Source organism: Heptranchias perlo, chromosome 10 (genome assembly GCF_035084215.1).
Source record: "Heptranchias perlo isolate sHepPer1 chromosome 10, sHepPer1.hap1, whole genome shotgun sequence".
Lineage (NCBI taxonomy): Eukaryota > Metazoa > Chordata > Chondrichthyes > Hexanchiformes > Hexanchidae > Heptranchias > Heptranchias perlo.
This window is the reverse complement of record NC_090334.1, coordinates 61,347,191-61,373,995: the sequence shown is the minus strand read 5'-3', so window position 1 is coordinate 61,373,995 and position 26,805 is coordinate 61,347,191. Positions and strand designations below refer to the sequence as shown.

At 39.3% G+C, this 26,805-nt stretch overlaps 1 protein-coding gene across 1 annotated transcript in view; it reads left to right on the top strand.

The window, feature by feature from the left end:
- The window catches only part of kcnh5b (potassium voltage-gated channel, subfamily H (eag-related), member 5b), a 236,730-nt gene that overhangs the window by 130,463 nt on the left and 79,462 nt on the right, over positions 1-26,805 (top strand). Inside the window, exons 8-10 of the mRNA XM_067991044.1 lie at positions 2,581-2,780; positions 10,960-11,212; positions 17,114-17,310. Coding sequence (XP_067847145.1) covers positions 2,581-2,780; positions 10,960-11,212; positions 17,114-17,310 — 650 coding nt within the window. The remainder of the gene's footprint in view (positions 1-2,580; positions 2,781-10,959; positions 11,213-17,113; positions 17,311-26,805) is intronic.

Below are 26,805 nucleotides of genomic sequence, written 5' to 3'. Positions count from 1 at the left end.
ATCAGGTACATCATGCCTCACTTTTCTGAAGCAGAGGTACAGCTGGCATGAGACAAACAGCAAACAGGAAACAAAGATTCAGGTGGTGCAGGACAAGAAGGCAGAAAGCAGAGACAATGGCAATTGAGCCGAGACTGTTCTAACAAGGAGGAGGAGCAGCGTAGATGACCTGAATTGCTTGATAACATCACTCACATATGACTCTATCTCGTCATCATGCGTAAGTGGTATCACTTCAAGAGTTACACTGGATTCAAATTGGAACATTTCAAACTGTTCATTAAAAATGGATAGGCTGTAAGTGGAGACCACTGTAACATGCTTTGATATAGATGTAGCTTGTGATTTTGTTAAAACTAAAATATAAAGTTAAAGCCATTAGCACCTTGTCCCCTTATTTCACATACCTTGGCATTTCCTAATTTCTAGATAAATTTCACCAGGAAAAAAGCTACACTTCCAACAACAGTATGAAAACCTGGCGGAATATTCATACCAGCGGTCAGTAATTAATTGCGCTTATGCCTGTACCAATTTCTGATCATTGTATTACCTCCATGTTTCAGATTAACAATGACCCAAATCCCAATGCCCATGACTGGAGTAATTATAGTTTGAGGTACAAAATAATAATTATAGTTTATGGTGCAAATTTAATGGAGTGCAGGGAACACACTAGTAGTGAGAGTAGAAAATTGCGCGGGAGTGAAATTTAAAGAATTGCAGACGATTAAAAGGAAGTGCCACATTGGGGTGGCAAAAATTCTGAAAGCCCATGAAAAAGCTCAAAAGGCATTGCAAACTTTAGCAGAGCTTTGCCTAAACTGAAGGAAGGAGGGAGGAAGACAGGCAGAAAATGAAGGGAAAGGAGACCCAATGTGCAAGTATGAGACTGCAGGCAAGTGACAGGAAGACTCATCACTTGACACCCTGTTTAATGCCTGCTGAAGATGGTGCTGCATGAAATGGATGTGAAGAGGCTTGTTTTCTGTGTCACGCCCCTGCACCACCCGCATAGGTCAGTATTGCAGCATGCCTGCAAGGAGGTGGGGCCAAGTTTCAGGCTGCAACTGACTGTTACTGTCACTGGATGCTGCGTAGTAGGTGCAGGCGTCCTTGCAGCAAATAGCACAGCTCTGCATTTGGCTCTTATGATATTGGCCCTGTGAAGACAATTCCTCAAGGTTGTTGCCAGGTAGGTGTGCCAGTGCCTACCGCTATCTTTGGTTGCATCTTGATATTGGGTGTGGCCAAGCAGGTTATGCTAGCTGTTGATCACTTGTCATGCCTTCTTTCATGCAGTGCCATGAAAGTATATCATACTGTAGTTGGGGTTCTTCCAAAGGACACATTAAATATTATAATTAGTCAGGGATTCATATATCTTAGCGGAATCATCAGGTGTGCTTCCCTAACTTCCTATGGGAATAGGAACCGTTGCATGCACTACTCGACTGCTAAAGAGAGATATGTTCACCACTGTCTGCAGATACAAGGATATGGGATGGGCACAGAGCAGCTCTTGTACAGCTGACCTGCTGGGCATTGCTGCTCCTCCTCGTCTTCCAAATACCTTAGATAGGGGGATTCTCACTGGGAAACTCTTGCCAGTAATGGTGTTGGGAGCAAAAACAAATACAATTGGCACAAACGCTCACCAAGTGCCAACAGGGGGGGAAAAAAGAGGAAAACAGGCAAGTCATGATTTAAATACACTAATGTGGCATTGCTGTGTCCTTTAAATAAATCACAATGTTTAGCAGCCCCGAAAGTTCATTTCGCATTGGTTTAATTAGAAATGGATGTCCTGCTTGTATGAATATCTGCACCCATATTTTAAATTGAAATGTAGCTCCCTCCAGTTTCTGGTGGGCCTTTCCTGCTTCTAGTGTATTTTGTATCAGAAATAGGAATGTGATCTAACATGAGTGTTCTGGATCTCCACATACTTTTCCAACGGGGTCCTTCTGATTTAAGCCCATAAATCAAGTGTGAATCAAGCAAATCAAGATCTGAAAATGCAGGCTCCCGGTGTCTAGAAGTCCTAAGTTGATTAATTTCTATTTAGAGTTTGTTGTCTTTTTTCTAGTTTATTGGTCGAATTTCCTAGCTCCTTCCACTGGCAGACGGAATTCAGAGTAGGCTCTTCACCGGAGTTGTTGGACATTAACAATGGTTGGGTTTGCATTGCTCAAGAAATGTGATAACTTATTAAGTGCAGAATAAATCCTAAAAGAGGAATTGTGCTCTGGAGATTGTCACAGAGTGAAAGCACAAACGGAATATGAAAGAGTACAAAAGAAAGAGAGAGAGAGAGAGAGAAGAACCTTAAAAAACTTGATTAAAAGTTAAAAACGGTTATTTCTGACACGAAGTACTTTCTAACAGGGGGTTTGTGGAATTGTAAGAAAGCACTATATTTCCGTGAAATCATCAGTATTTGATACTGAGGCACTCCATCTCAGAGCCACCTGGTTCTTGCATGCTCATCCAACCAGATTGTAAAATATACCAAATTCTTATTAACTGGTTTTCCGCAGAGTAAGAGGACTTAAACCTGTTTGGTTCTTTAAATCACAGCTCTTCTTTATGCAACTATTTTTGGAAATGTCACCACGATCTTCCAGCAAATGTATGCCAACACCAACCGTTACCATGAAATGCTAAACAACGTGCGGGATTTTCTCAAACTTTACCAAGTCCCAAAAGGACTCAGTGAACGAGTTATGGATTATATTGTGTCAACGTGGTCTATGTCTAAAGGGATCGACACGGAGAAGGTACGAGCCTATGAGGTAAAACTTTCTAAAACCTCTGGGAACAGTGTTCATTTAATAATTTATATTCGCATGCACACCTCTGGGTAGAATCGAATTTAAGTGTAATTATCAAGTAGGCAGTGCAATAACTTGTGAAATGCATATTGAAAATCTTGAGGGTATTTTGAGTCATAGTGGGAATAGAGTCTATTTTTAATTTGAGTGGACTACATTTATTTTCCCTTAACCTTTTAAATAATGGTTTCTTTGTTGCAGGTTTTAAACAGATAATCTCTGCGAAAATTATTTCCTGTAAATATCTAGTTCTATATGATGGAACCAATTCATTAACATGTACAGAACGACTGACTTTCTTAATTTATAATACCTGAATACATTATTAACCCCCCCACCCCGTTAATTTTGAAGGCTGCGATAGCATTTCTATACTAAGTGACATTTGAGATTAGAAATAAAAAGCTTTCTGTTTTTGCAGAGTATAGATTTATTTCCACAATGGCTGTATAGTTTGAGGGAGGGATGACAATTGAAGGAACTGTAATGATTTACAGGTCTCAAAACAGATTTTTTTCCCTCAGGAGAATTAATGTAATAAAATTAAAAAACTGCACAAAAAACTACTCCATTTTATTCTCAGAAGGTTTGAGACATTTCTCTGAAGCAGTTGTATACTGCGTTTACTGTTTTCTGTTTTATAACCAATTCTGTAGCAATTATTTAAATAGAATGTTGTTATTTTCAAAGGATAGACATTTATGGGGGGTTATTTACTCCTTGTTACAAACAATCCAGGACTATGGTGATACTAAGAGCCAGAGAAGCCACATTAAAAAAAATGGGCAAAGGTTGAAGTTAGCAATGGAACATTCTATAATTCTTGAGTCCTTTTTTGACTGATTTCTTAATATCAAATGCACAGCTGTGATCAATTGACATTGATTTTAATGTGATCCCAAGGTTACAGTGAAAAGCCAATGCAGGTATGGAAAGTTTAAAACTAAAACCCAAATTCCTATGCTTATTTAATTCTCAATATAATTTTATGGTTGTACTTTTATTTGCTCTGTATGGATTTTTTATATTTTTCTACTTGTTGTAAGTATCAATGAGATAGGGGATGTAAAGGAGAGGTGCAGTCTTTATTGTTTTGTGCTCACTGAACAATTAAATTGTTTAAAACCATTACAGATGCATTAAGGCCATGCATGAGGAAGCACAATTATTTTCAGGAGTCCTGCTTTCATAACCAACTGCAGATGTGTCTTGACTTAAGAAATACAATGAACAATTTGTCAATAACAATAATGTTAAATCAAGTTAGTGTATCAGAGTTAATTAGTGCAAGAGCCATTTAGTCCCATCACCGAAACAGCAATTTGATGAAATTCTGGCATGTTGTTCTTTCCAATTCAAAAGATAGAAATAGCACATATAATACTAACACTGAACTCTGAAGATTTAGACTGGATAGGTTAGAATCATAATTCCAATTAGAATTAAAGTACCTGTGATAAAAATAATACACAATAAGCATTGAACTCTAAAATCTTTTTCCAATAAATACAAATTACTGGTGAGCAAAGAGCTTTTCCAACACAACTGAAGACCAGCGGAATTACTGCAGGGAGGTGAATTGAGCCGTTCAGCTGGACAGAAAAGGGAGTGGAGGCATTATCAGGTCAAATTACTAAAAGTCTGAAAAATCATAATTTCTGCAATAATGTGAAAAACAAATTAGAATATATTATGTTATTAATAAAATGACTTTAATTGGCTTCAAGTTAATGACTTAAAGTCCATAAATGACATACTTCATCAATGAAAGAAAGAACAAAAGTCTTGCACTTATGTAACGCCCTTCACAACCACAGGATGTCCCAAAGCCCTTTACAACCAATGAAATAGTTTTGAAGTGTAGTCACTGTTGTAATGTAGGAAACATTGGAGACTTTTCAGTTTAGTTTGTGGAGACAGGCATCAGATGCCTACTTACTCCCTGCCCTGCCAGAAGCTGCGAATAACTAGCCACCGCGTTGCTGTTCATAACATCGATTTTGGACACCTTTAAGTTTGTTGCCCATCATGTCATACCACAGCGCAAAACCAACACTTTTCTTATTCACTGGATTGGCTGTAGCTTTTAATAATTTCTGAACATTGAACATTGACTTCAAATATAGGGGATATTCCCCAGGGATGAATAATTTATAAACATGCATTCAGTGAGTCAGCTGCTCTCAAAACTAATAAGAAATGAGGTCACTAGTGCAGTAATTGAGGTTCTATTATTTTTTGTGTTGGATGAATCCCTGGAGAATATTCTATTTATACCATGCTTCCAAGCTTTTTTTTGGCCCTTTTATTATATTCTTTCATAATTTTTTTTTACATTTGTTTCTAGGGACTTATTGCTGCAGATGGCAGAGCAGTATCCACTCCAGTAAGTTCCAGTCATGTGGCCAGATTCAGGCTTACTTCCACAAATTGAGTCAGTTGGGTTGTCATCCCACTGAAGTTTAGATCAGAGGGAGGACCTGCTTTAAGTTGCACAACAATGAAGAGTAGCAGCTTCTGCAGGAACCTGAGGAGGATGTGCTGCAAGGATTCAAGGACAATGAAAAGGTGGGACTACGAGGATCTGAAAGGATCCTTTGTAGACGTCCAGGGATCTGAGGAGAAACTGCTGCAGCGATCCAACGATGAGAGAAGCTGCTGCAGGAATCTTAGAAGATGAAGAGGACCTATTGAAAGGATCAAAAAGGTAAGCAGCCGCTTCCATAAATTTGGATCAGCAGAGGGATGGAAGCTACGTGGGACCTAGCCACAGAAAGCAGCAGCTACAATACAGCAGGGGACCTAGAACAGTAGAAGAGAATGTATTTCGTGGGATCTGAACTAGAAGAAGCTTTACTGAAGCAGCAGACCTAGAATTTAAAAGGATTGGCTGCTACATAGGATTAGGACCCTGGAGTCCTGCAGAGCTGTTCCAAAAGGCAAGCCTTACATTCGTTTTTTTCAGTAGCATTGAGTAGTTTTCAGTAATTTGCCAACTTTTCAGTATATAGTTATAAAGTTAAGATGCTAATCTAGTTTTAGTTGATTTGGTTCAGATTTTGGCAGGTTTTTAGGTTGACGTCAGGTCTAGGCTCTATATTAAGTGAGATGTCAGAAATAGTTAGGGGGGGGTGGGGAAGAGAATTATAACATAATCCCCATTTGTACACATAAGATTAACTCTTTTTGAGTACAAGAACAGAACTAGGAGGGAAAAGAGTTTATGGAATTTATAGATCCAGCCTCAGGAACAATAAATAAGAGTTGAACAGTTCAACAATCTTGAGTTTTAAGTGGACATTTCCAAATTCATAGGGATCCATCTTCTCAAAGCCTATAGTTGACAGCAGGACAATTAGTTGTAAATATTGAAATGTAATGCAGTTTTTAACCTATCCATATAGACTAACACCAATTCATAACAAAATTGCTAAAGTAAAACCCTAGTAATGAAAGTGTGTTTCAACTGAATCCATTCACCTGGGTCTTCAGAAGACAGTAAAATGGCAACACTTGAATGTAAGTGGCTAATATGTCATGTATACTTTATTAACATATAAATGTATTGTTAGAACGCACATAGCCACTTAAATTGAAGTGTATTCATTTTCCAGTGATTTGATGACAGAGTTACTTAGTCATTTTTACTGAATGAGATTTTGGGCCGGAATTTACTGTAAGTGATGAACAAATGGCGCCCACCGTTCATTAGACTTGCCCTTGTCCATGTAATTTCCATGTGGTTTTGCACTGAAGGTTGCTGTAAGTTAGAGATCCTCTACAGGGCATCTGGGACCTGTGTGAACAGGGCAAGCAGCTGTGTATCTTCTTAACAGTCAGATTGAAGAATCGTTAATAACAGTGCAAAGTCTGAACCAGGAAGTGTAAGTTAGAATAGTTAATTCAATGTTAAATCAAGTACAGAAAGGGAAATAAAGAGAGGGAAAGAAAGATTGGATTAAGAGAGAGAGATAAAAGAAAGGCAGACAGGAAAAGTAAAAAAAATTATTTGATTTTTAAAAAAATAATTAAAAGCTGAAGGAATGAGACTTCACATTTGTAAGAGTTAATTTTAAGTGCCAGTGAGGTTGTTTGGCAGTGATTAAGACTTGTCATGCCATTAAAAAGACTACTTAGACTGAAAAGGACAAGCCATTACTTCCTGTGGCAAGTTTAGTTCATATCTACCACTTCAGTACAGGAACCACACGCCGTTCAATGTATTTGAATGAGTCACACAGCAAGATGCCGTTTTCGCGAAGCTGACGGCAGAATGGCTCATCTCGGACAGCAACTTCCGGATTTTTGTGTTTAACTGCACATCTGCCCTCACCTGAAGTTGCTGTCTGATTTGCGCACAAAAAATGGTGACCACTCTTAGTCTCACCGTTATTTTGACAGTAAATTCTGGCCCTTTGTGTTTTCACAGTAATCAATTAAATTAAATTTACACAAGGTTTTAGTTTGGTTTATTCTAAATGGGGGACAAGCAAGGAAACACAAGGAAAATAGTAAGTAACTCCATTGTGGAGTTAGCATTACCACAGCCATGATGAGTCAAATGGCCTCTTTTAATGCTGAAATTTCTATGATTCTAAACTTTGGGCAGTAGCACCTATTGAAAGGGCAACACTTAATGTTTTGTAACCAACGGACTTTACAAACTAACAACCCAACACATTGTGCCAGAATTTGCTTTCAAAACAAGGTTAATGGTGCTCACCATTATTGATGGGTAAATGGTTAAATGTGAATATCCAGAAGTTGTTGCCTAAATTACGCCACTCCGCTGTTAGCTTCGCAAAAACGGCACCTCGCTCGTACCTCCCTGTGTATTTGCCCATTAAACGCCCCAGAAAGTTAGTCAAGCATAAGTATCCTTTTAACGACGTGATAAGTGTTAATGACTGTCAATCAACTTCTCTGGCATCGAAAATTAACGATTACAAGTGTGGAATCTCATTCCTTCAGGTTTTGAATTTTTCGGGGAGATTTTAAAAATGTCAAATTAAAAGTTTTTACAATTTTTTTCTCACTTTTCTCTCTCTCTCTTAATCCAATCTTTCTTTCCCTCTCTATTTCTTTTTCTGTTAATTGCCTGATTTGACATTGAATTCCTCCCCCCTTAATTCACCCTCCTTCTCAGTCCTTCCTGTGTTTATTTCCCAATCCTTAAATCTGATTGGTTAAAGAGATACACAGTTGCTTGCCCTGTTCACTCAGGTCTCAGATGCCCTGTTTCCCTCACTACGCCATTATCAGCTCGCACTTTCAGCAACTTTGTGGGCAAAAGTTTTTTTGAGCTGAACGGTGCGGGGCAAGTCTAACTAACGGCAGATACTGATAGATACCCTGCTACAGCCAATTCTGGCCCAATGTAATGGTAACATTAAACATCTGTATTATTATTAACTTCTTGACAGAAGAACCAAAAAATTTAGTTTGAGAATAAATATTTAGAGTGTGAACGGGAACATTAACTATAAAAGAGAAACTCTGCAGCTAAGTGTTGAAGATTCCTTTTAATAAAAGACAGTGTGGCAAAGTCAGCGCCGTTCATTCAGAAATGTATATGAGCTGTATTTCCCTCCCGCTAGAGGAGGTTTGGATTGGGACTTACACCCCGATCCTGCTGTGATCCCGGCCTATTTTCCTGGATTGGGGCTCATTCTCGATGCTAGGCAGGCTCCCAGAGGGAACCCGCCATTGCTGAGGGAGTAAATGCAGGTGGTAAATGGTGTAGGACTGCTGCTGCAGTGCCAGAAAGGAGGCCAAATTTAAGCGGGGGGAGGGTGGGAAGAGCACCCCGAAGATCAGGAGGGTGACTTCAATTTTAGGCCTCGGAAACAGGTAAGGTGTTAGGCCAGAGGAGAGGGAGAGGTGACTGCTCCCGAGCTCTCCCCTTCCAAAAGGGGCATCAGCAAGCCTTCTGCCATGGGCCCAGGGACTACCGTTACCACTCTCCTGGCAGTCCCTGGGGTCGGAGAGATAAGCGGTGGAAAGTGGAGAAGTCCACCAGTTTGCCAGATCCGGCCTCCTCACCATCATTTACATGGCCTGTTGGCCTTCTTTCCTTGTAAGGGGAGAAAAACTTAGGTTAGGATGGGTATGCAGTATAGGTCTTTGCCACACAATCCCCCCCACCCCCCCACTACAGCTCCAAATTGGGTGGTACAGTTAAGTGGAGAACAATTCAGACTTGTAATTCCATTAATTAGAGCTTCGTAAGGTTTAAATGGAGGCAGTCTTAATGTTTCACTGATTTTTGAGCATCATTTAAAAATATCACAGCCTATAGTGAGGTTGCTCAATAGCATTAATGGAAGCTGGTAGAAGAAGAAGAGGACTCTAACAATTGTGAGAAAAGAGAGAAGAACTAAGAACCTTCCTGATTGTGCTCCACAGATATCATGAAGCAGGGCAAAATTTTAAAGGAACCTTAGTTTGAACCTGCTTCAGCCTGGAGAAGAATGCATTTAGAAAGCTTCAAAGAGAAGGGATCATACAGTCACAACTGCTCATGCCTTAACACTCATACCTGCACTACAATAACAGTAAACTGTTCTTGTTTAATCTTAGGCTGTGAGATTATTATGGTGAATATTGTTCTCAATAAAGTAAACGGCTTATTGAAAGGATTGATTTCTTTACTGACTGAAAATATAATCTAGCCTAATAGAGTGAGTCAGACTTAAACAGATCTTACAAAATATACAACTTGTTCAAATATCCGACCCCAGGGACTGCCAGAAGAGTTTTTACTACAGTAACTGTTTGCAGGACTGGATACTCCTAGATCTTTGGGTGATGGGGCAAACTGTATTACTTATGTAAGACTTTCAGCCTACTGTCTTCTAGATACTTGTGTTGACATCCTTTAATTTGATTCTCATACCCTGCAGTCTTGACCACCACCAGAATGTCATTTAAGGCTGTATTGTGTTATTTTTTGTAAAGAGATTAATTACTCATATTTTGTAGGATTTAATAAATCAATTTTGTTTCTAAAATTTCAGTGCAATCTGAATCAGTTAGTATAAAGGACTGGGCAATCAAGACCCACCTGTAATAAAGCTGCTTTCACATGTTTCAACTGCCCAAAACCAGGAAAATTGATAAACGTACAAGTTCATTCACTTGAGGCTATATTTTATTTACTTTATTCATAACTTTAAAAGACTGAGGATACTTATAAATTAATCCACCATATATGTTCATCTTCTCCATATTAAGCATGTTTGACTTGTTAGCTATAAGTTGATTCATTTTAGTATATGAGTTGCCTGCAAAAGTTGGGAAATCACAGCTTAAATGAAATTATTTGTAGGGGGGGCGGGGGGGTGGAGGAATGTGGCTGCTACCCATCTAAATTCACTTCTTCTTCTGTCATTGCTTAATTTAAACTTTTGCATCATGCACTTCATTGAAAAAAAATTAACTGATATGTCTGTCAATGAATTCACTTTTACTAGGTGTCCGACCCTGAGTAAAGCTGCCAGAGTTGCTCTTGATTGCTCTTTTGTTTAATAGTGTTCAAAAAATAGTTTTTCTTTCTTTTTAACAAACTACACTTTTAGCATGAGAGTAAACTCCTGAATAGAGAGATAAAGTGACAACAAAACTATGTTGTCACTTTCGACTGGTCTTGTTCACCAGTTTACGCTCATCTATTTTAAATTGAACTTTACCCACAAAGGAAAATATAACCTATTAGTAACCTCTTTACCCCAATAACTGAATTCATGACGGCCAGAAAATTCAATTTTTATTCATTACAGACTCCTATGACAATCACTGATCAATAGACCAATTAAAATCCACTGCACCTTCACCTAATTTACTAAACAACTTTGAGGTTTCCAACTAAGGTAGGTGTGTAGATTTGGAAGAAAAAGAATATCTAGTCTTCCTGTTTAAATGTATAGTTTCTGAAACTCAGACCAAAGTCCTCACACAATTAGCCTTGGCAAAGTTTCTATTCAGTGAGTCCACAAACCAGAAGTATGGAATATAAAGTGTCAGAACATGAAAACCTCTGATTTACATTTTCTTCTGTGGCTCAAATGGAAATGTGTAATTGTGCGTACTGTGTAAGATTAAGCATTTTCTTTTTAAATCTCTCTAGGTCCTCGCCATTTGTCCCAAAGACATGAGAGCTGACATCTGTGTCCATTTGAACCGAAAGGTGTTTAATGAGCATCCAGCTTTTCGGCTTGCCAGTGATGGCTGCCTTCGAGCACTGGCTGTGGAGTTCCAAACTATACACTGCGCTCCAGGTGACCTAATCTATCATGCTGGAGAAAGTGTCGATGCACTCTGCTTTGTAGTCTCTGGATCACTGGAGGTTATTCAGGATGATGAAGTTGTCGCCATTCTAGGTACCGTGATTTTGATTTCTCCTCTGGCTCACCTTTAATATAAGCTATGAGCGTTTCATTAAGACTGAAAGAGGCATTCTCTTAATGAAAGTGTTCAAACTTTTTGGTTTTCTACCCATATAGCATGCACTAATGTAAATCATGATAAAAACATTGTCACGTAATTTTTCTGTGACATCTTCGTGAAGAAAATGATGCATGGTTTTCTGGCTCTTCTCCCTCTTTAAACAAAGCAAGGTCTGCCAGGCATTTCTGCTCGATGACAGTGCCTTTTAAGATAATCAAAATTAATTGCGATTTGTATTGGATTGACTTCAACGAACCTCAGATCACAGTTCATTATCCTCTGAATGTGGAACTCTATGGTTGTCTTCTAAGCTAAGAAAGGCTATTTTTTTCCTTAGTTGTTATTTACGATGGGGTATGAATCATCTGTTCTAAATTCTATGGCCCATTTTAGTTTAGTAACCCTTATTTTACATCGCGTCTACAGCACAGAAACAGGTCAATCGGCCCAACTGGTCTATGCCGGCATTTATGCTCCACACGAGCGTCCTCCCACTCTATTCATATACCCCTATCAGCATATCCTTCTATTCCTTTCTCCCTTATTTGCTTATCCCTTTGCATCTATGCCATTTGCCTCAACTGCTTCTTATGGGAGTGGGTTTCACTTTCTTACCACTCTTTGGGTAAAGATGTTTCTCCTGAATTCCCTATTGGATTTATTAGTGACTATCTTATATTTATGACTTCCAGTTTTGGTCTCCCCCACAATTGGAAACATTTTCCTACGTCTACCCTATCAAAACCGTTCATTATCTTAAGAGGTCTCTATCAGGTTACCCCTCAGCCTTCCATTTCTGGAGAAAAGAGCCCCAACTTGTTTAGCCTTTCCTGATAAGGATAATACCTAAAATGAGAGGATATCCTTGTGAATTGTTTTTTGCACCCTCTCCAATGCATATGTATCCTTTTTATAATATGAAGACCAGAACTGTTCACAGTACTCCATGTGTGGTCTAACCAAGATTTTATACAAGTTTAACACAACTTCTCTGCTTTTTTAATTCTATTCTTCTAGAAATGAACCCCAGTGCTTGGTTTGCCTTTTTTATGGCCTTGTTAACCTGCGTTGCTACTTTTAGCGATTTGTGTATCTGTACCCCAAAATCCCTTTGCTCCTCTACCCCACTTAGACTTATTATCCAAGCAATACGTGGCCTCCTTATTCTTCCTACCAAAATGCACCACCTCACACTTACCTATATTGACATTAATTTGCCAATTACATGTCCATTCTGCAAGTTTATTAATGTCCTCTTGCATTTTGACACATACTTCCTTTGTATTAACAAATGATGTCGTCCGCAAATTTTGAAATTGTACTTCAGATTCCGGAGTCCAAATCATTAATGTAAATTGTGAACAACACTGGTCCCAGCACCGATCCTTGTGGGACACCACTTCCCAACTTTTGTCATCCTTTCTTATCCTTCTTGAACAATATGAGCTTTGACAAAATTTTCAAAGGTCGTTCCACTGTTACTCATATTTTGTGGCCCTTGCATTGATTTCTCCCCCTCCATTTGACCATTAATTTATTTTTATTTACATATCCCTATGCCACACAGTATTCTTCAGCCAAGAGAGTAACCAGGTAGGCAACCGACTTCTACAATTCTGCCAATTTTGTCACTCTTGAAAATTTATTATGAATCAAAACACAGTTACGATCCATAAAAGGAACAATTAATATATATAAATTCCACATGTATTCAACAAAAAGTAAGCAAAACAGGTAATTAAAGAGGAGTTACTGCTATTCCATGTAACAGTTATCAAGTCAACTAATTCAATCTTCTAACTACCAGATATTGGACCCCCTCCACCCAAGATAACATAGTTCTTTCTAGTGAGCCTTTTACTCAAAAAAAAAATCAGACATTCAAAATCCAATGTGAAACATTCCACATAACCATTTTCCCACATGAGAAACCAAGTCCTCTTTCCAAGCTACATTTACAAAGTCCTCAATATTGGATGTATTTATCTGTGCTGAAAAACTATGCATTCCTGTTGACTTAGAGCAAAACTGTACTGCCCACTGTGGAACTGAATCCCAGGTAGGTGTAGAAAAGTTCCCTCTTCCTCCCTATGACTCCAACATTTGCCTTTTGCTTGAGCTTGTTTGGAGCATAGTTAAACCTGTTCAGTATTTAATGGTGGATGAGCTAGATTGCCTCTAAGAAACAATTAGATAGTAATGATAATTTTAAAGCTTTAGGTAAAATGTTGCTTCAATAATTATGGTTGATTGGCGATTCTGTGTCTATCCAGACAAATGACTAATTTCCATCACAATTTACTGGGTTGATATTTTCAGGGGCAAAAGGACTCTACAAACTAATTTATGTAGAAAAGCATTACAAGGGTAGTTAGTAAGCATTACAACACAAATGTAGTTTTCTCCAGTTGCATTTTCTTTAGCATGCAAGACAAAGATCTCTTTTTTATCCCTCTTGAATAATATGAGCTAAGTCAAAATTCCTCAGCATGGAACAGTTTCAAATATATGAGGTCTTTTAATTAAATTTAAAAAGCTTGTTTTTATTTTGAATAAAGGAGCTCCTAAGTCTGGCATATAGCAGCTGTGATAATACTTGAAATTAATTATAAATAGCACTGCTGCAACTGTAGAGCCTTTAGATTGAAACAATAGCGCAGAATGGTGGAAGATATTGACTCATATGGCATAATCTGCCTAGGAATAGTGACAGCAGAACAACTACCAACTACAAGCCCCATTCAAAGGCATGAGAATGATAAAAGACTAGTCACACATTTCTAGGAGAAATCACCTATTCTGTAAAATGTAAACATATTAAAACATGCAGGAAGGAGATCCATAAGTCTGATTCTATTAATATTTATGCCAATAAGTAAAATAGTCTTAATTACTTTCTTTTTACAAAATGTTTTTATCCAGCTGAGTCTTTTAGCTAAAATCATGTCTGTTAAACAATGTGAATATAATTACAAATCAAGCACAGGCACAGTGAAAAGGATAACAGGCAATGAAAGAGACTATTTATATAAATGTCCTGTGATTAAGTGAGATTTTCAAACACAAACGCTTTCCTTTGCAATACTCTAAAACAATAATAATGGAACATTTAATTATAGTTCAGAATCTTGAACTGATCCTGATGTGCTTCATTAAGCAATTTGCCTTCAGCATTTAACAGTGAATATATATATATATATATATATATATATATATATCACACTCCTTTTAAAAATGCATACATATGCAGTAATTAAAAGTTACAGGTACCAAAGGAAAACTGATGTTAAAAAGGTGTGTTTAATCTGGCAGCCTGTCTGCAGGGAGGATGTTTCCCTGGCTGGGGAGTCTAGAACCAGGGGTCACAGTCTCAGAATAAAGGGTAGGCCATTTAGGACAGAGATGAGGAGAAATTTTTTCACTCAAAGAGTGGTGAATCTTTGGAATTCTCCACCTCAGAAGGCTGTGGAGGCTCAGTCATTGAGTACATTCAATGATATTAAAGGCATCAAGGGATATGGGGTAGTGCAGGAAAATGGCATTGAGGTAGAAGATCAGCCATGATCTGATTGAATGGTGGAGCAGGCTCGAGGGGCCAGATGGCCTACTCCTGCTCCTGTTTCTTATGTTCTTATGTACTCCATATCTGCCATCTTATAATCTTTAGTAGATCTGTAGTCTGGTCAGAGTTCAGGTTAGGCAGCATCCATCCCATTTTGAACTATTGGCCTATTTCAATGGTTACCACCCTATCATTTCAATAATTGAATGTCTAGTTTTTACTACATTTAAAAAATGATGTGTGCACGTGCAAGCAGATCCATTTCCTGTTTGCGTATCCATACGTGCGTTGCATTCGCTTATGTACATAGTATTTCTTAAAAGAAAAGAGAGAGCCTGGCCCTGTCCTCTATCCTACCCCTATCTAATTTTTCTCTGAACAAAAAAGGACAATCTGGTGGAGGGTTGGGTGGGGTGGGTGGGAGAGTAAAAGAGGGGAGGAAAATTATTTTAAAATGAAATGCTCATACATGTGCATTGTGATTTAGAATGCAGATGTAATTCAGTGCCTTATAAAATCTATTTTAATACAGAAAGAATATAGGTATATAGTAAAAGTCTTGCATAGTTCATGCACTTTCTGTCCACCAACCTTATTTCCTGTTGTCACGATTTGAGTAATGTTTTTATGTCAGCATTTACAATGTAAACTTGCTGTCTCAATATTTATAATGGGAAATCCTATGTAAACTTATGTAAATGTTTCACCATCACATTTTGTTGATAAAGCATTTTGAGTGATTCAATTGATTTATGAAAAAAAATTCAATGCCATTTTTTCCCCACAGTAACTGAAATTTTAAATGTCCAAAATAAGGTTTCAAACAAAGTAAAAATAGCAAATAATCACATTTTACAATGACATTATTAAATTTAACCATTGAATTATTTTTTGTGTCTTTTAGAATCTTCATTTTTATTACTGAAAAGCCTTCACTCTTCTAAAAGTCTGGGTTTGATATTATTGTCCAGATCTTGGACTCTGCTAACTAAAGTATAGATCTTGCAGTCTGATCGTGTGCAGTGTGCATATCTTCCAGGATGCACGCAACAGTTAGTCCAGCTCAACTGCTGGATGTTTTTGTTTAGCCTCCAAGCATTTGTGTGTGGTTATTTTTCAAAATTATTTGAAGAAAAGCTTGAGGACAAAGTTCAAAAGCTATATTCAGGTAGTTTATTTTAAGTGAGAGGACATAACAGACTAATTACACACCTGTTGCAGCCTTTGTTTGCATTCTATAAACTTCACAACATATATTAAAGGTGACAGAGAATCTTTCCTCTTCCTAATTTGAATTCTTTTTTCTTAAAAGATGAATTTGAAAGCAAACAGATATTTTGTGATAGTAATTAGAATGTCTACATTTTCTAACAGCTGTCAAAGAGGGAAAAATAAACTGACAGATGTAGTCAGATAAAGGGACAGATGGCACACAATTCCTTGGCTTATGGAGGGTGGAGGCTGCATTAGCAATGCAATAAGGACAGTAGGACCTAGTTCCACTATTGGCAAGTTTTTTAAGCATTACAAATATCAGAAGTGGTATGATTGGCATCTTGAAAATATCTTGCTGCATATTTTCAGCTTGAAAAATGGTAAGGGATAAAAATTAAATACGTAAGTAATGGAATTTATATAAAATGAAGGTTACTCATTAATGGTTTTCATGAAATAATAGTCGTGAAAATTGGTTCCTGTAAAGCACCTGTAAAAATCCCAGAAAGCAAAAATAAAAACATAATTGGACGCAGTCAGTCACTGTACATTAATAATCCTGATTTTATCCACTACAGGTCATAAACACCCCTATTATTATAAAACAGCAAATCACTTTGAGGAACATTCAGAGATTTTCTAGTGTGAAATTATATCCTATGTACTTTAAACTGACAGATGATAGTTTACACTGTTCAGCCAGAATGATTTTTTTGTGGGGGAGGGTCCTCATTTTTATAGTTTTTAAATTTCCTTCTCTTTGTACTTGCCTGTGTAATGCACCATTTCCTAGCTGAGAAAGTGGGAAGCTAATCTACACCTAGCCCCAGGCCACTAGCACATCCGATCAGAGAACTTGCTGTTGATTTCTTTCTTCATTTCCCATGTAGGACTGCCTAGCCTCAGCTTGACATTTCCCTCACTCATCATCAAAGAGAGGGAATCCATCACAGGAGAGTCACAATTACAAATTAGTCTCTCACAATGAATCTCCTGTTGAAAAATAGTCAAATTATGATTCATTTTTCTAACTGTTTCCCTTCCAAATATTTTTCAGGGAAGGGGGATGTATTCGGGGATATTTTCTGGAAGGAAACCACCTTGGCTCATGCCTGTGCCAATGTACGGGCACTGACTTATTGTGACCTGCATATAATCCGGCGCGAAGCTTTACTCAAAGTCCTAGAATTCTATACAGCATTTGCAAATTCTTTTTCACGAAACCTCATATTGACCTGCAATCTGAGGAAGAGAGTAAGTTGACTTTTCAATGTTGTACATTCCTCAGTTTAAAGTTTTGCTCTTATAATGTTATTTTTTTACTGAATGCTACATTAAATCTTAAAATTTGCTTTTACTACTTATTGCTTTACTATAGAGTAAAACTCCATTTTCAAAATACGGTCAGTGTTTATGTGCCACAATGGTGTTTGCTGTTAAAGGGAAATCTCAGACTATAGGCTATTTCTGTTCGGCAGAGCACTTGTCCGATTTCTAACTACAAGATCCCGAAAATCCAGGAGACATGATCCCAGAGGTTGGACAGGATTGTGCCCACTGGTGCCCTCCAGCATTTACCCAGCTATAGTATCAGAGGTCAGCGCAGTTGGGGGTGGGGGGACCTAAATTTGTATGGTGCAGGCAGATGCAAACGTCATTGCGGGTGCATCTCCGGCACTCGCCTGTCCCACGCAGCCATAGAATCCAACATCTGCCTGCTGTTTGGGAGGGATCTCTAGACCCGCTCCTCCCTCCCCCAACTCTGACAACATTTCCTGCAATCCCTAGTGTAAGGGGGCTGATAAAGATTTTTTTTTTAAAATAGCACCATTCTTCAGGGATTCAGGTTGCTTGCCTGGCATGGATTCCCACAGCAGGACCTATTTATACACATTTTGGGGCCATTATTATTTCATCCAGCATGGAAAGTCTCAAAGTGTGTGTTTTCCATCTACTGAGAACATACATCAATTGGTGCAGAGAAATGGAGAGTGATGCTTAGGCCTCAGATCACGATGTAACACTACTAACCTTTGGCTGTGATATCAACCTTTGAAGACTAAATGCTGCAAAAAAATCTGTCCAAGTTAGTAAATTTAAGAATAAAGGAAAATATTTGTTTTCAAACATATTTTTCTATGTAGATGAAGTAACAAAAAATGAAAAAGAGCCTGGACTTTCCCTTTAAATTTTAAAAATGGTTTTGTTAGTTTTCTGTAATATGTTGACATCTTGTGTGGAATTTTCATCTGGGAGAATGATGTTGGTGTTGTGAATGGTAACTAGATGTTAAATTCGTTTCCTCATTTCTCACTGTTTGGACATAGTTATTGTGCAGTATTAGTGCGTACACTATTACCCAGCCAGTTATATTGCTGTGGTGTTGCTCTGCGTACACATGTTAATGAACCATGTAATCTCTTACTTGTAGCAGTTACTACTTGTCTCAAATTAAAAATAAGGGAGGAAATTGGAACAGCTGTTAATTTGGATGATAGTTCAGTTATCAGCTAGCAGCAACAGCATAACAAAGATCCTGTCACATTCCTGATTTGTGACCTTTTCTTGCCTGGAAGGTATTCTGTGTTGAAAAGTAAAGATTATTTGTTAGATAGTTTTATCTGCATCAACAGTATGGGTTATCTTATATTTGTTTGGATACATCATGAAGATTATTTTCATCTGGTTTAGCTGTTGTTATTTTGTGGAATTGTTGTCTTTCTTCCTATTTTATGCTTACAATTATAATCCTTCAGAATCTTTTTGACCCCAGCTGACCAGTCTTGCCATTGCTAATGAAAATGTGATGCTATACGAGTTTCAGTGGCATCTCTTCTACTATGTATGATTTCTGGAACAGTTTCAGTAGCAACAATGTATTAAACATGTTGCAACACCAAGGATGTGCAAAAACCGAACTGAGTTTTTTTCCAAAAAAAGATAATTTGGCTTTGAGAGTAGGTATTTGCTGGTATTTTCCATCCACTTGTCTCGTTGTCAACATGTATAGATAAGATCTGCTTACCTGCAATGGGTCGTTGATACAGTTTAAATAATAACCCATAAACAGACTTGTTTCTTGAATGTAGTTGTTTATCAGGGACTGTCGTCGGGCCAAAAATAGGTCTCACTGTGTGTAACCTACAACAGATTCCTGTCTGGGTCAATGACACATGGGCCCCAATTTTCAAATGAAATTATGGGTGCGTTGGGGGCAGGAAGGCTGTGAAAATTGGTAAAATCCCGAGCGGGTGAGGAAGCCGGCCCCAACCCGCTGACTTCCGGGTTTCCCACAGACGTGTCTGTGTGCGCGCACGCGCGCGCTTCCCGAATGCGGAGGTCCCGCTGGCATTTAAAGCCGGAGGGATGATAGTTAAAGAACCAAATGTACCTCATTGAAGTACTTATGGTAATTTATTTCTGACATAGTAGATAGTTAAACAGATTTTAAACTTACTTGGGCGGCTTTCCCATGGCCTCTGATTCATGCCTGGTGAAATCAGGTGTGAAGGGCCGGATCAGGCAAAAATAAACAAAATAAATTAAATAAAAAACCATTGCACAAAGTTAAAAAAACAAAATAAACCTACCTTTCCACCCTGCTGTGGTCCGATGTCCCCCTTTCCCCCCCCCCGATGTCTCCGTCTCAGATGTCCCTCTCCAATCTCCCCCACTCCCCCCCACCCCGATCATCAGCGCCCGCTACTCTGTGTTCCAGCGCCGGATGACGTCTCTCTCTCGCCCGCCCGCCCGCCCACCGCTTTGCAGCTCCTGTCGGCAGCCAGCCTGTCAATCAGCTGGCTGGCTGCCTGCACGAAACCTGGAAACAACTTTAATCACCATCAATTACATCACGATCACGTCGGATTTGTCTGTGCATCTTCACCCCCCTGCTGCCGACCCACCGCCATTTCAAAATAGAGCCCACGAAGTGGGACAGAATATATCTTAAACACAATGTGGTGCCCCATCTATATAGTATAAAAAAGATAAAGAATCTCGTTCCTGGTAGAAACAATTATTCTTTTAATTTTGCCTCCACCAATGGATGGTCGTCTATTTGCGCCCCTCCAATACCCAGAAGTCATTCCTGTAGTACGAACAAACATGGATTTGTTAAGGAAAGGTCGTGTCTGACTAACTTGATTGAATTTTTTGAGGAGGTAACAAGGAGGGTCGATGAGGGTAGTGCATTTGATGTAGTCTACATGGATTTTAGCAAGGCTTTAGACAAGGTCCCACATGGCAGACTGGTCAAAAAAGTTAAAAACCCATGGGATCCAAGGGAAAGTGGCAATTTGGATCCAAAATTGGCTCAGTGACAGGAAGCAAAGGGTAATGGGCGACGGATGTTTTTGTGACTGGAAGGCTGTTTCCAGTGGGGTTCCACAGGGCTCAGTTCTAGGTCGCTTGCTTTTTGTAATATATATTAGTGAATTGGACTTAAATGTAGGGGGCATGATTAAGAAGTTTACAGATGATACAAAAATTGGCCGTGTGGTCGATAGTGAGGAGGAAAGCTGTAGACTGCAGGAAGATATCAATGGACTGGTCAGATGGGCAGAAAAGTGGCAAATGGAATTCAATCTAGGGAAGTGTGAGGTAACGTATTTGAGGAGGGCAAACAAGGCAAAAGAGCGTGCAATAAATGGGAGGATACTGAAAGGTGTAGAGAAGGTGAGGGACCTTGGAGTGCACGTCCACAGATGCCTGAAGGTAGCAGGACAGATAGATAAGGTGGTTAAGAAGGCATATGGAATACTTTCCTTTATTAACCGAGGCATAGAATATTAGAGCAGGGAGGTTATGCTGGAACTGTATAAAACACTAGTTAGCCACAGCTTGAGTACTGCATACAGTTCTGGTCACCACATCACAAGAAGGATGTAACTGCACTAGAGAGAGTACAGAGGAGATTTACAGGGATGTTGCCAGGACTGGAGAATTTTAGCTATGAGGAAAAATTGGACAGGCTGGGGTTGTTCTCTTTGGATTTAAATGAGTGTACAAAATTATGAAGGGCCTAGATAGAGTGGGTAGGAAGGACCTATTTCCATTAGCAGAGAGGTCAATAACCAGGGGGCATAGATTTAAAGTGATTGGTAGAAGGATTAGAGGGGAGCTGAGGAAAAATGTTTTCACCCAGAGGGTGGAGGGGGTCTGGAACTCACTGTCTGAAAGGGTGGTAGAGGCAGAAACCCTCAACTCATTTAAAAAGTACATGGACGTGCATCTGAAGTGCCGTGACCTACAGGGCTACGGACCAAGTGCTGGAAAGGGGGATTAGGCTGGGTGGCTCATTTTTGGCCGGCGCAGACATGATGGGCCGAATGGCCTCCTTCTGTGCCATAAATTTTCAATATTTCTATGAGTTGTGGGTTCACAAGGAAGCAGTTATATTAAAAAGTCCCATGGTTTGTCCTTCTTGTTGAGATTTGGAGATGCCTGATCTAGTAAGAAGTTAGGATCAACTGGAGGCTATTGTACTCAGTACTGGTTGTTCCAACTGAAGCACTTCAATCAGGTTAGTGATGGACACCAACCCACAAGATTCCTTCAGGAGCTGCTTACTAATGGCATCGGCAGAACATTTAGTGGGAAGGGAGCATAAAAATGATCACTGTCTGGGAGAGGGGCAGGGAATAACTGAAAAAATAAGGACAATTCCTAGCAGATTGATTTTTAGACTTTTTTGGTGCTTATCTCTTCTTGAAGATTTTCCATTTAGTAATTTATCTTCCTCAGCAGATTAAATAAGTTGAGGAGAGTCCAGGGCCAAGCAGATTTAATGCAGTCCCCTCAAAAGAGTGGGTTTGATGGGATAAATGGCTTCTACTTGTCAAATACTTTCTTACATTCTGAAGTTCTAACAGTTGTGAATCTATGTTTGAGGTTCATTATTCACTAAATTTCTGCATTTAGAAACATTGTTAAAGGCATTTTTGCATGACAAAGTATCTTCCTGTTCACTTTATTTGATTTGAAAACAGAGCAATGTGCAATTATGTCATGAGTGATGGAATGGCATAACCCTCTCTGCAGCTATGTTTACAAAGAAATCAAAAAAGGCCACACTACTGCACAAATTTGTCCTCATTACAACATAGTGAACTTTGGTGTAGTTTCTGGAAATCAACTTGCATAAAAACTCCCTACTGTGGTGACTAAATGCCCCTTTAAGGTCTCTGTTGAAGTTCTCCTGTTTTGTGGGTCTTTAGGCTTAGAAGAGCAGCAAAGACTATTGATTGAAAATGTTTTTATTCTTTTTGCACAAATGTAGACATAGAAAACTGCCAGCAGAACAGTTAGATAGAAAATAATTGATACCTGGGAATGATTGCAAGGCAATGTTCTAATTGAAGGATACAGATAACATTTATAATGTTATAAACCATCAGAATAAAGTTCAAGCAGTTAATAACTATAATTTGAAACCCATCATTAAATTACAGCCTTGAAATCATTGCCTGCTATTAGGTACTTTTCATACTATATACTGTTTTAATTTTATATGGGGCTGTTGTTTGACTTTGGGTGAATTTTTAATGGGAGCAGCAAATATCATCGCTAGCTTTGATAAGTGTTAAAAATATCATTGCTGCAAGCTTCTCAATAAGTTATTGCGAATGGGAAATTCTATTCATTTGGGTATAGTTCTTTAAAAGCATGCCCCTATTTGAGATTAGTTTAAATACTTTAATAAATTTTACTAAACATTGTTTCTGTAATATTGATTTTATCATCTTATTTGAGTAATATTACTATCTTATTTAAACTTGTTGTAGGCAGAGCACCACCAGCAATAGCTTCTCTACCCGTCCCTAATCTGTTACCTCCAGAGTCCACCAAGAATCTATCCATGGCTCTGTCCTCTTCCTCATCTACATGCTGCCCCTTGGCGACATCATCTACAGAAATGGGGTTAGCTCCATATGCACACTGAAGACACCCAGGTCTACTTCTCCACCATCTCTCTTGACCCCTCCACTGCCTCTGTGTTGTTACACTGTTTGTCTGATATCCAGTCGTGGATGAGCCATAATTTCCTCCAGCTAAACATTGGGTTGACCAAAGCCATTGTCTTCGGCTGCTGTCACAAACTCTGTACCCTTGCCACTGATTCCATATCCTCCTGGTCACTGTTGCAGGCTGAACCAGACTGTTTGCAACCTTGGCATTCAATTTACCCCTCTAACTCTGTGACTTACACCAGCCCTACAACTCCACCCTTCCCCCCCACTCTCTTAATCTGACTCTAGTTTCCTGTGCATCCCCCTCCCCCCTTGCCCCACCAATGGTGGCTATCCCTTCAGCCATCTAGGCGCCACACACAAATTCCCTCCCTAAGCCTCTCTGCCGCTCCACCCTCTCCTCCATCCTTAAAACTCACCTCTTTGACCAAGCTTTTAGTAATCCCATCTAATATCTCCTCCTTCAACTTAGTATCCATTTTTTTTATTATGCCTCTGTGAAACATTTTGGAATGTTTACTACATTAAAGGCTCTATAAATTGTTGCTCTGCATGGGTGGCACTATTGATTTATTTCAAATGTGCCAATTCACACGATCGTCGATGGTAGCATATGATGTTGTGCAATGAAAGATGTATCTACTAGATAGTGGAATATTCATAATGTCTCAGTTACAGAAAGTTCCAGGCCTTCCTTCACTGCAGCCACTTAGGAATTATGAATCTTTCATATTCATGAGACCCCACTGTACATGGCACAGAAACTCAGTCACAAATAACATATCCTGTATTGACTCACTGAACTGTGAAAATTGACAAGACAGTGGAAATTAAAAATATTTGTATATTTGATTAATCAAAACCTAGTCTTGTTCCAGCAGAAAAGAATCTGTTAGCTGAAAAGATACTGGCAATTAACCTTTCATCTAGATGATGCATATATTATTATTAATGAACACGTTAATTAGTTGATTTCTGAAGAATATCATGCTGTTCTTACTAATACTTAAATGTGTCAGTTTCATCCAACACATTGCTTAACATTATTGAGAACATCACTAAATGTTTTGTGGAACTGTAAATTAGTAGTACCAAGGAGTACCAGCAGAGTACAAAACATGTGTGTCCGTGTGCCATTTCAACACTTTATACTATTTCCTGAGTAATTCTTCCTCTCCCGTCGTCAATTAATCTAAACTCACAGCGTATAACTAGAAACACAAGTCCCCAAAACAGTTGGCTCTCTTCATCCCGCCTCGTCTGCCAGCAAAGGCACACCCCCCCCCCACCAGAAATTGCCTCAACTTCTCTCTTTATTTGTAGTCGGTTGCCCTCCAAGTCCTTCCCCTTCCAGCTACCCACCCTTTTGTTTGGGTATCCCCAACTATTCCTTAGTTTCTTTTCAGTCTCACTTTTCACCAGCAATTTGCTCTGCTTCTTCCCTGTAGCAAGAGTCTACCTAGCTGCCACTGCACTCGCTTTGAAAGCCATGCCAAATTAGAGGGATCTTGGTGTGCAAGTTCACAGATCCCTGAAGGCGGCGGAACAGGTAGATAAGGTGGTAAAGAAGGCATATGGGATACTTGCCTTTATTAGCCGAGGCATAGAATATAAGAGCAAGGAGGTTATGATGGAGCTGTATAAAACACTGGTTAGGCCACAGCTGGAGTACTGTGTGCAGTTCTGGTCGCCACACTACAGGAAGGATGTGATCGCTTTGGAGAGGGTGCAGAGGAGATTCACCAGGATGTTACCAGGGCTGGAGCGCTTCAGCTATGAAGAGAGACTGGGAAGATTGGGTTTGTTTTCCTTGGAGCAGAGGAGGCTGAGGGGGGACATGATTGAGGTGTACAAAATTATGAGGGGCACAGATAGGATGGATACTAAGGAGCTTTTTCCCTTCGTTGAGGGTTCTATAACAAGGGGACATAGATTCAAGGTAAAAGGCGGGAGGTTTAGAGGGGATTTGAGAAAGAACTTTTTCACCCAGAGGGTGGTTGGAGTCTGGAACTCACTGTCTGAAAGGGTTGTGGAGGCAGGAACCCTCACAACATTCAAGAAGCATTTGGATGAGCACTTGAAATGCCATAGCATACAAGGCTACGGACCAAATACTGGAATATGGGATTAGAGTAGACAGGGCTGATGGCCGGCGCGGACACGATGGGCCGAAGGGCCTCTATCCGTGCTGTATAACTCTATGACTCTATGATTCTATAGCGGAAAGGACCATCCTTGGGAGAAGCCAAGAAATTAGTACAGGGATACTGGACTATTTTATCTACATTTTTATTAAGTAGTAACAGCATGCACTGCAGGGGAGTGCCTCTCATCTCGAACCAACATTGGGCAAAAGTCAACGTATGTGCTATTTGCTGGAGTTGAAAGGCGCAACTCCTTGTTCACATAAATTATCACATGCAGGTGGAAAAGAATCAAGAGAAAACCCAAAATCTGTTATTTCTGTGCTACACAGCCAGCATCTCCTTAAAATTGCCTACATTGTCCTTCATACCTTCACTGACTGATAGTTCTAAGGAGACTCCTGATACAGAAGAGTGGCAAAGCAAGCTGTTAACAAGAAAGATGGCTGACTGTGGGTGAGGGAGGCATGGGTGAATCTTCAAGTACAGAGACGAAGTAATTCAAGCTGCTTCCAGAGCACGATGGAAGACAGTCTGGAAAAAAAGTACAGAAGTTGTTAAAAAAAGGAATGGAGCTTCCCTCTTGGCTCACTCCCTAATGTGGAATTGTGCTTTAAAGACCAGGAAGATCACACGATTCATCGCCTGTCTGTGCAGAGATAGCTGATGGGTGGTCAGAGTGCTACAATTGGCCTCAGTACCCCTGGACTTAGAGGAGGGTAAATCAGTCAGGGTTCTGGCTGTGAATTGCTAGCTAGTGATTCCTGCTGGAAAATAAGGATCGGAACTGGGTTTAGCAGTGATGCTTCTCATTGTTGAATAGTCTGCAATGTCTAGGCTTTCAGGTGAAAAATAGCCACTTCAACAAGATACAGAAGGGCGGTTGGCTCCTGTGGAGCCATGAGTCAGCATAAGTCAGCAGCTTCAGGAGCGGTGCAGTAAAATTGTAGAGGGAAAAGTGAATGCTGAAGGAAATTACATTTTGAGTCATCCCTTGCAGACCTGTGAACATACACAATTGAGAAAAGGGGTATTGTTAATTCCAATGCGAATTCCTCAAAATTGTAAATAATAGCAGTTTTGTGCAAAACATTAATGTATATAGCTGGCAAATCGAGATCTTCACTTTCAGGAGGTACATTTTTGGGCTAAGCAGAAATAGTAGAAAATATGTAAGAAAGCTTCAATTTTGGCAGCAAACCTTTCTGCTTTGCAGGAAGATTTAATTACTGGTGCTAGTCAGCAGATGCTGTCTGTCTAACTCTTCCCAGTTTTGAAAGATTGCTGACAGGGAGTGGGTTTAATTTAGTAATTGCTGTTCGTAGTAGTACCAAGAGTTTGCTTATATTCTCAGAGTCAATCTTGCTATTTGATATAGCTTGGTGCCAGTTCTATTCACACTCGCATTTTAAATAAATGAATAGTGAGACTTCTGGCACAGTTTTTTGTCATATTCTGCTATTACAATGGGAAAGGATAGTCACCCTCAAAGTTAATTAGGTAGAGGACTTTTTTTTTTGAAGTGCCTCAAAGTTCTGCATAACAACTTTATTATTTTTGTCCTATCAGGACTAGAGTCCTCTGTGGTATTTTGTCACAATTTGGTGGTGCAGAGCAGAGTGCAGCTAAGGTGA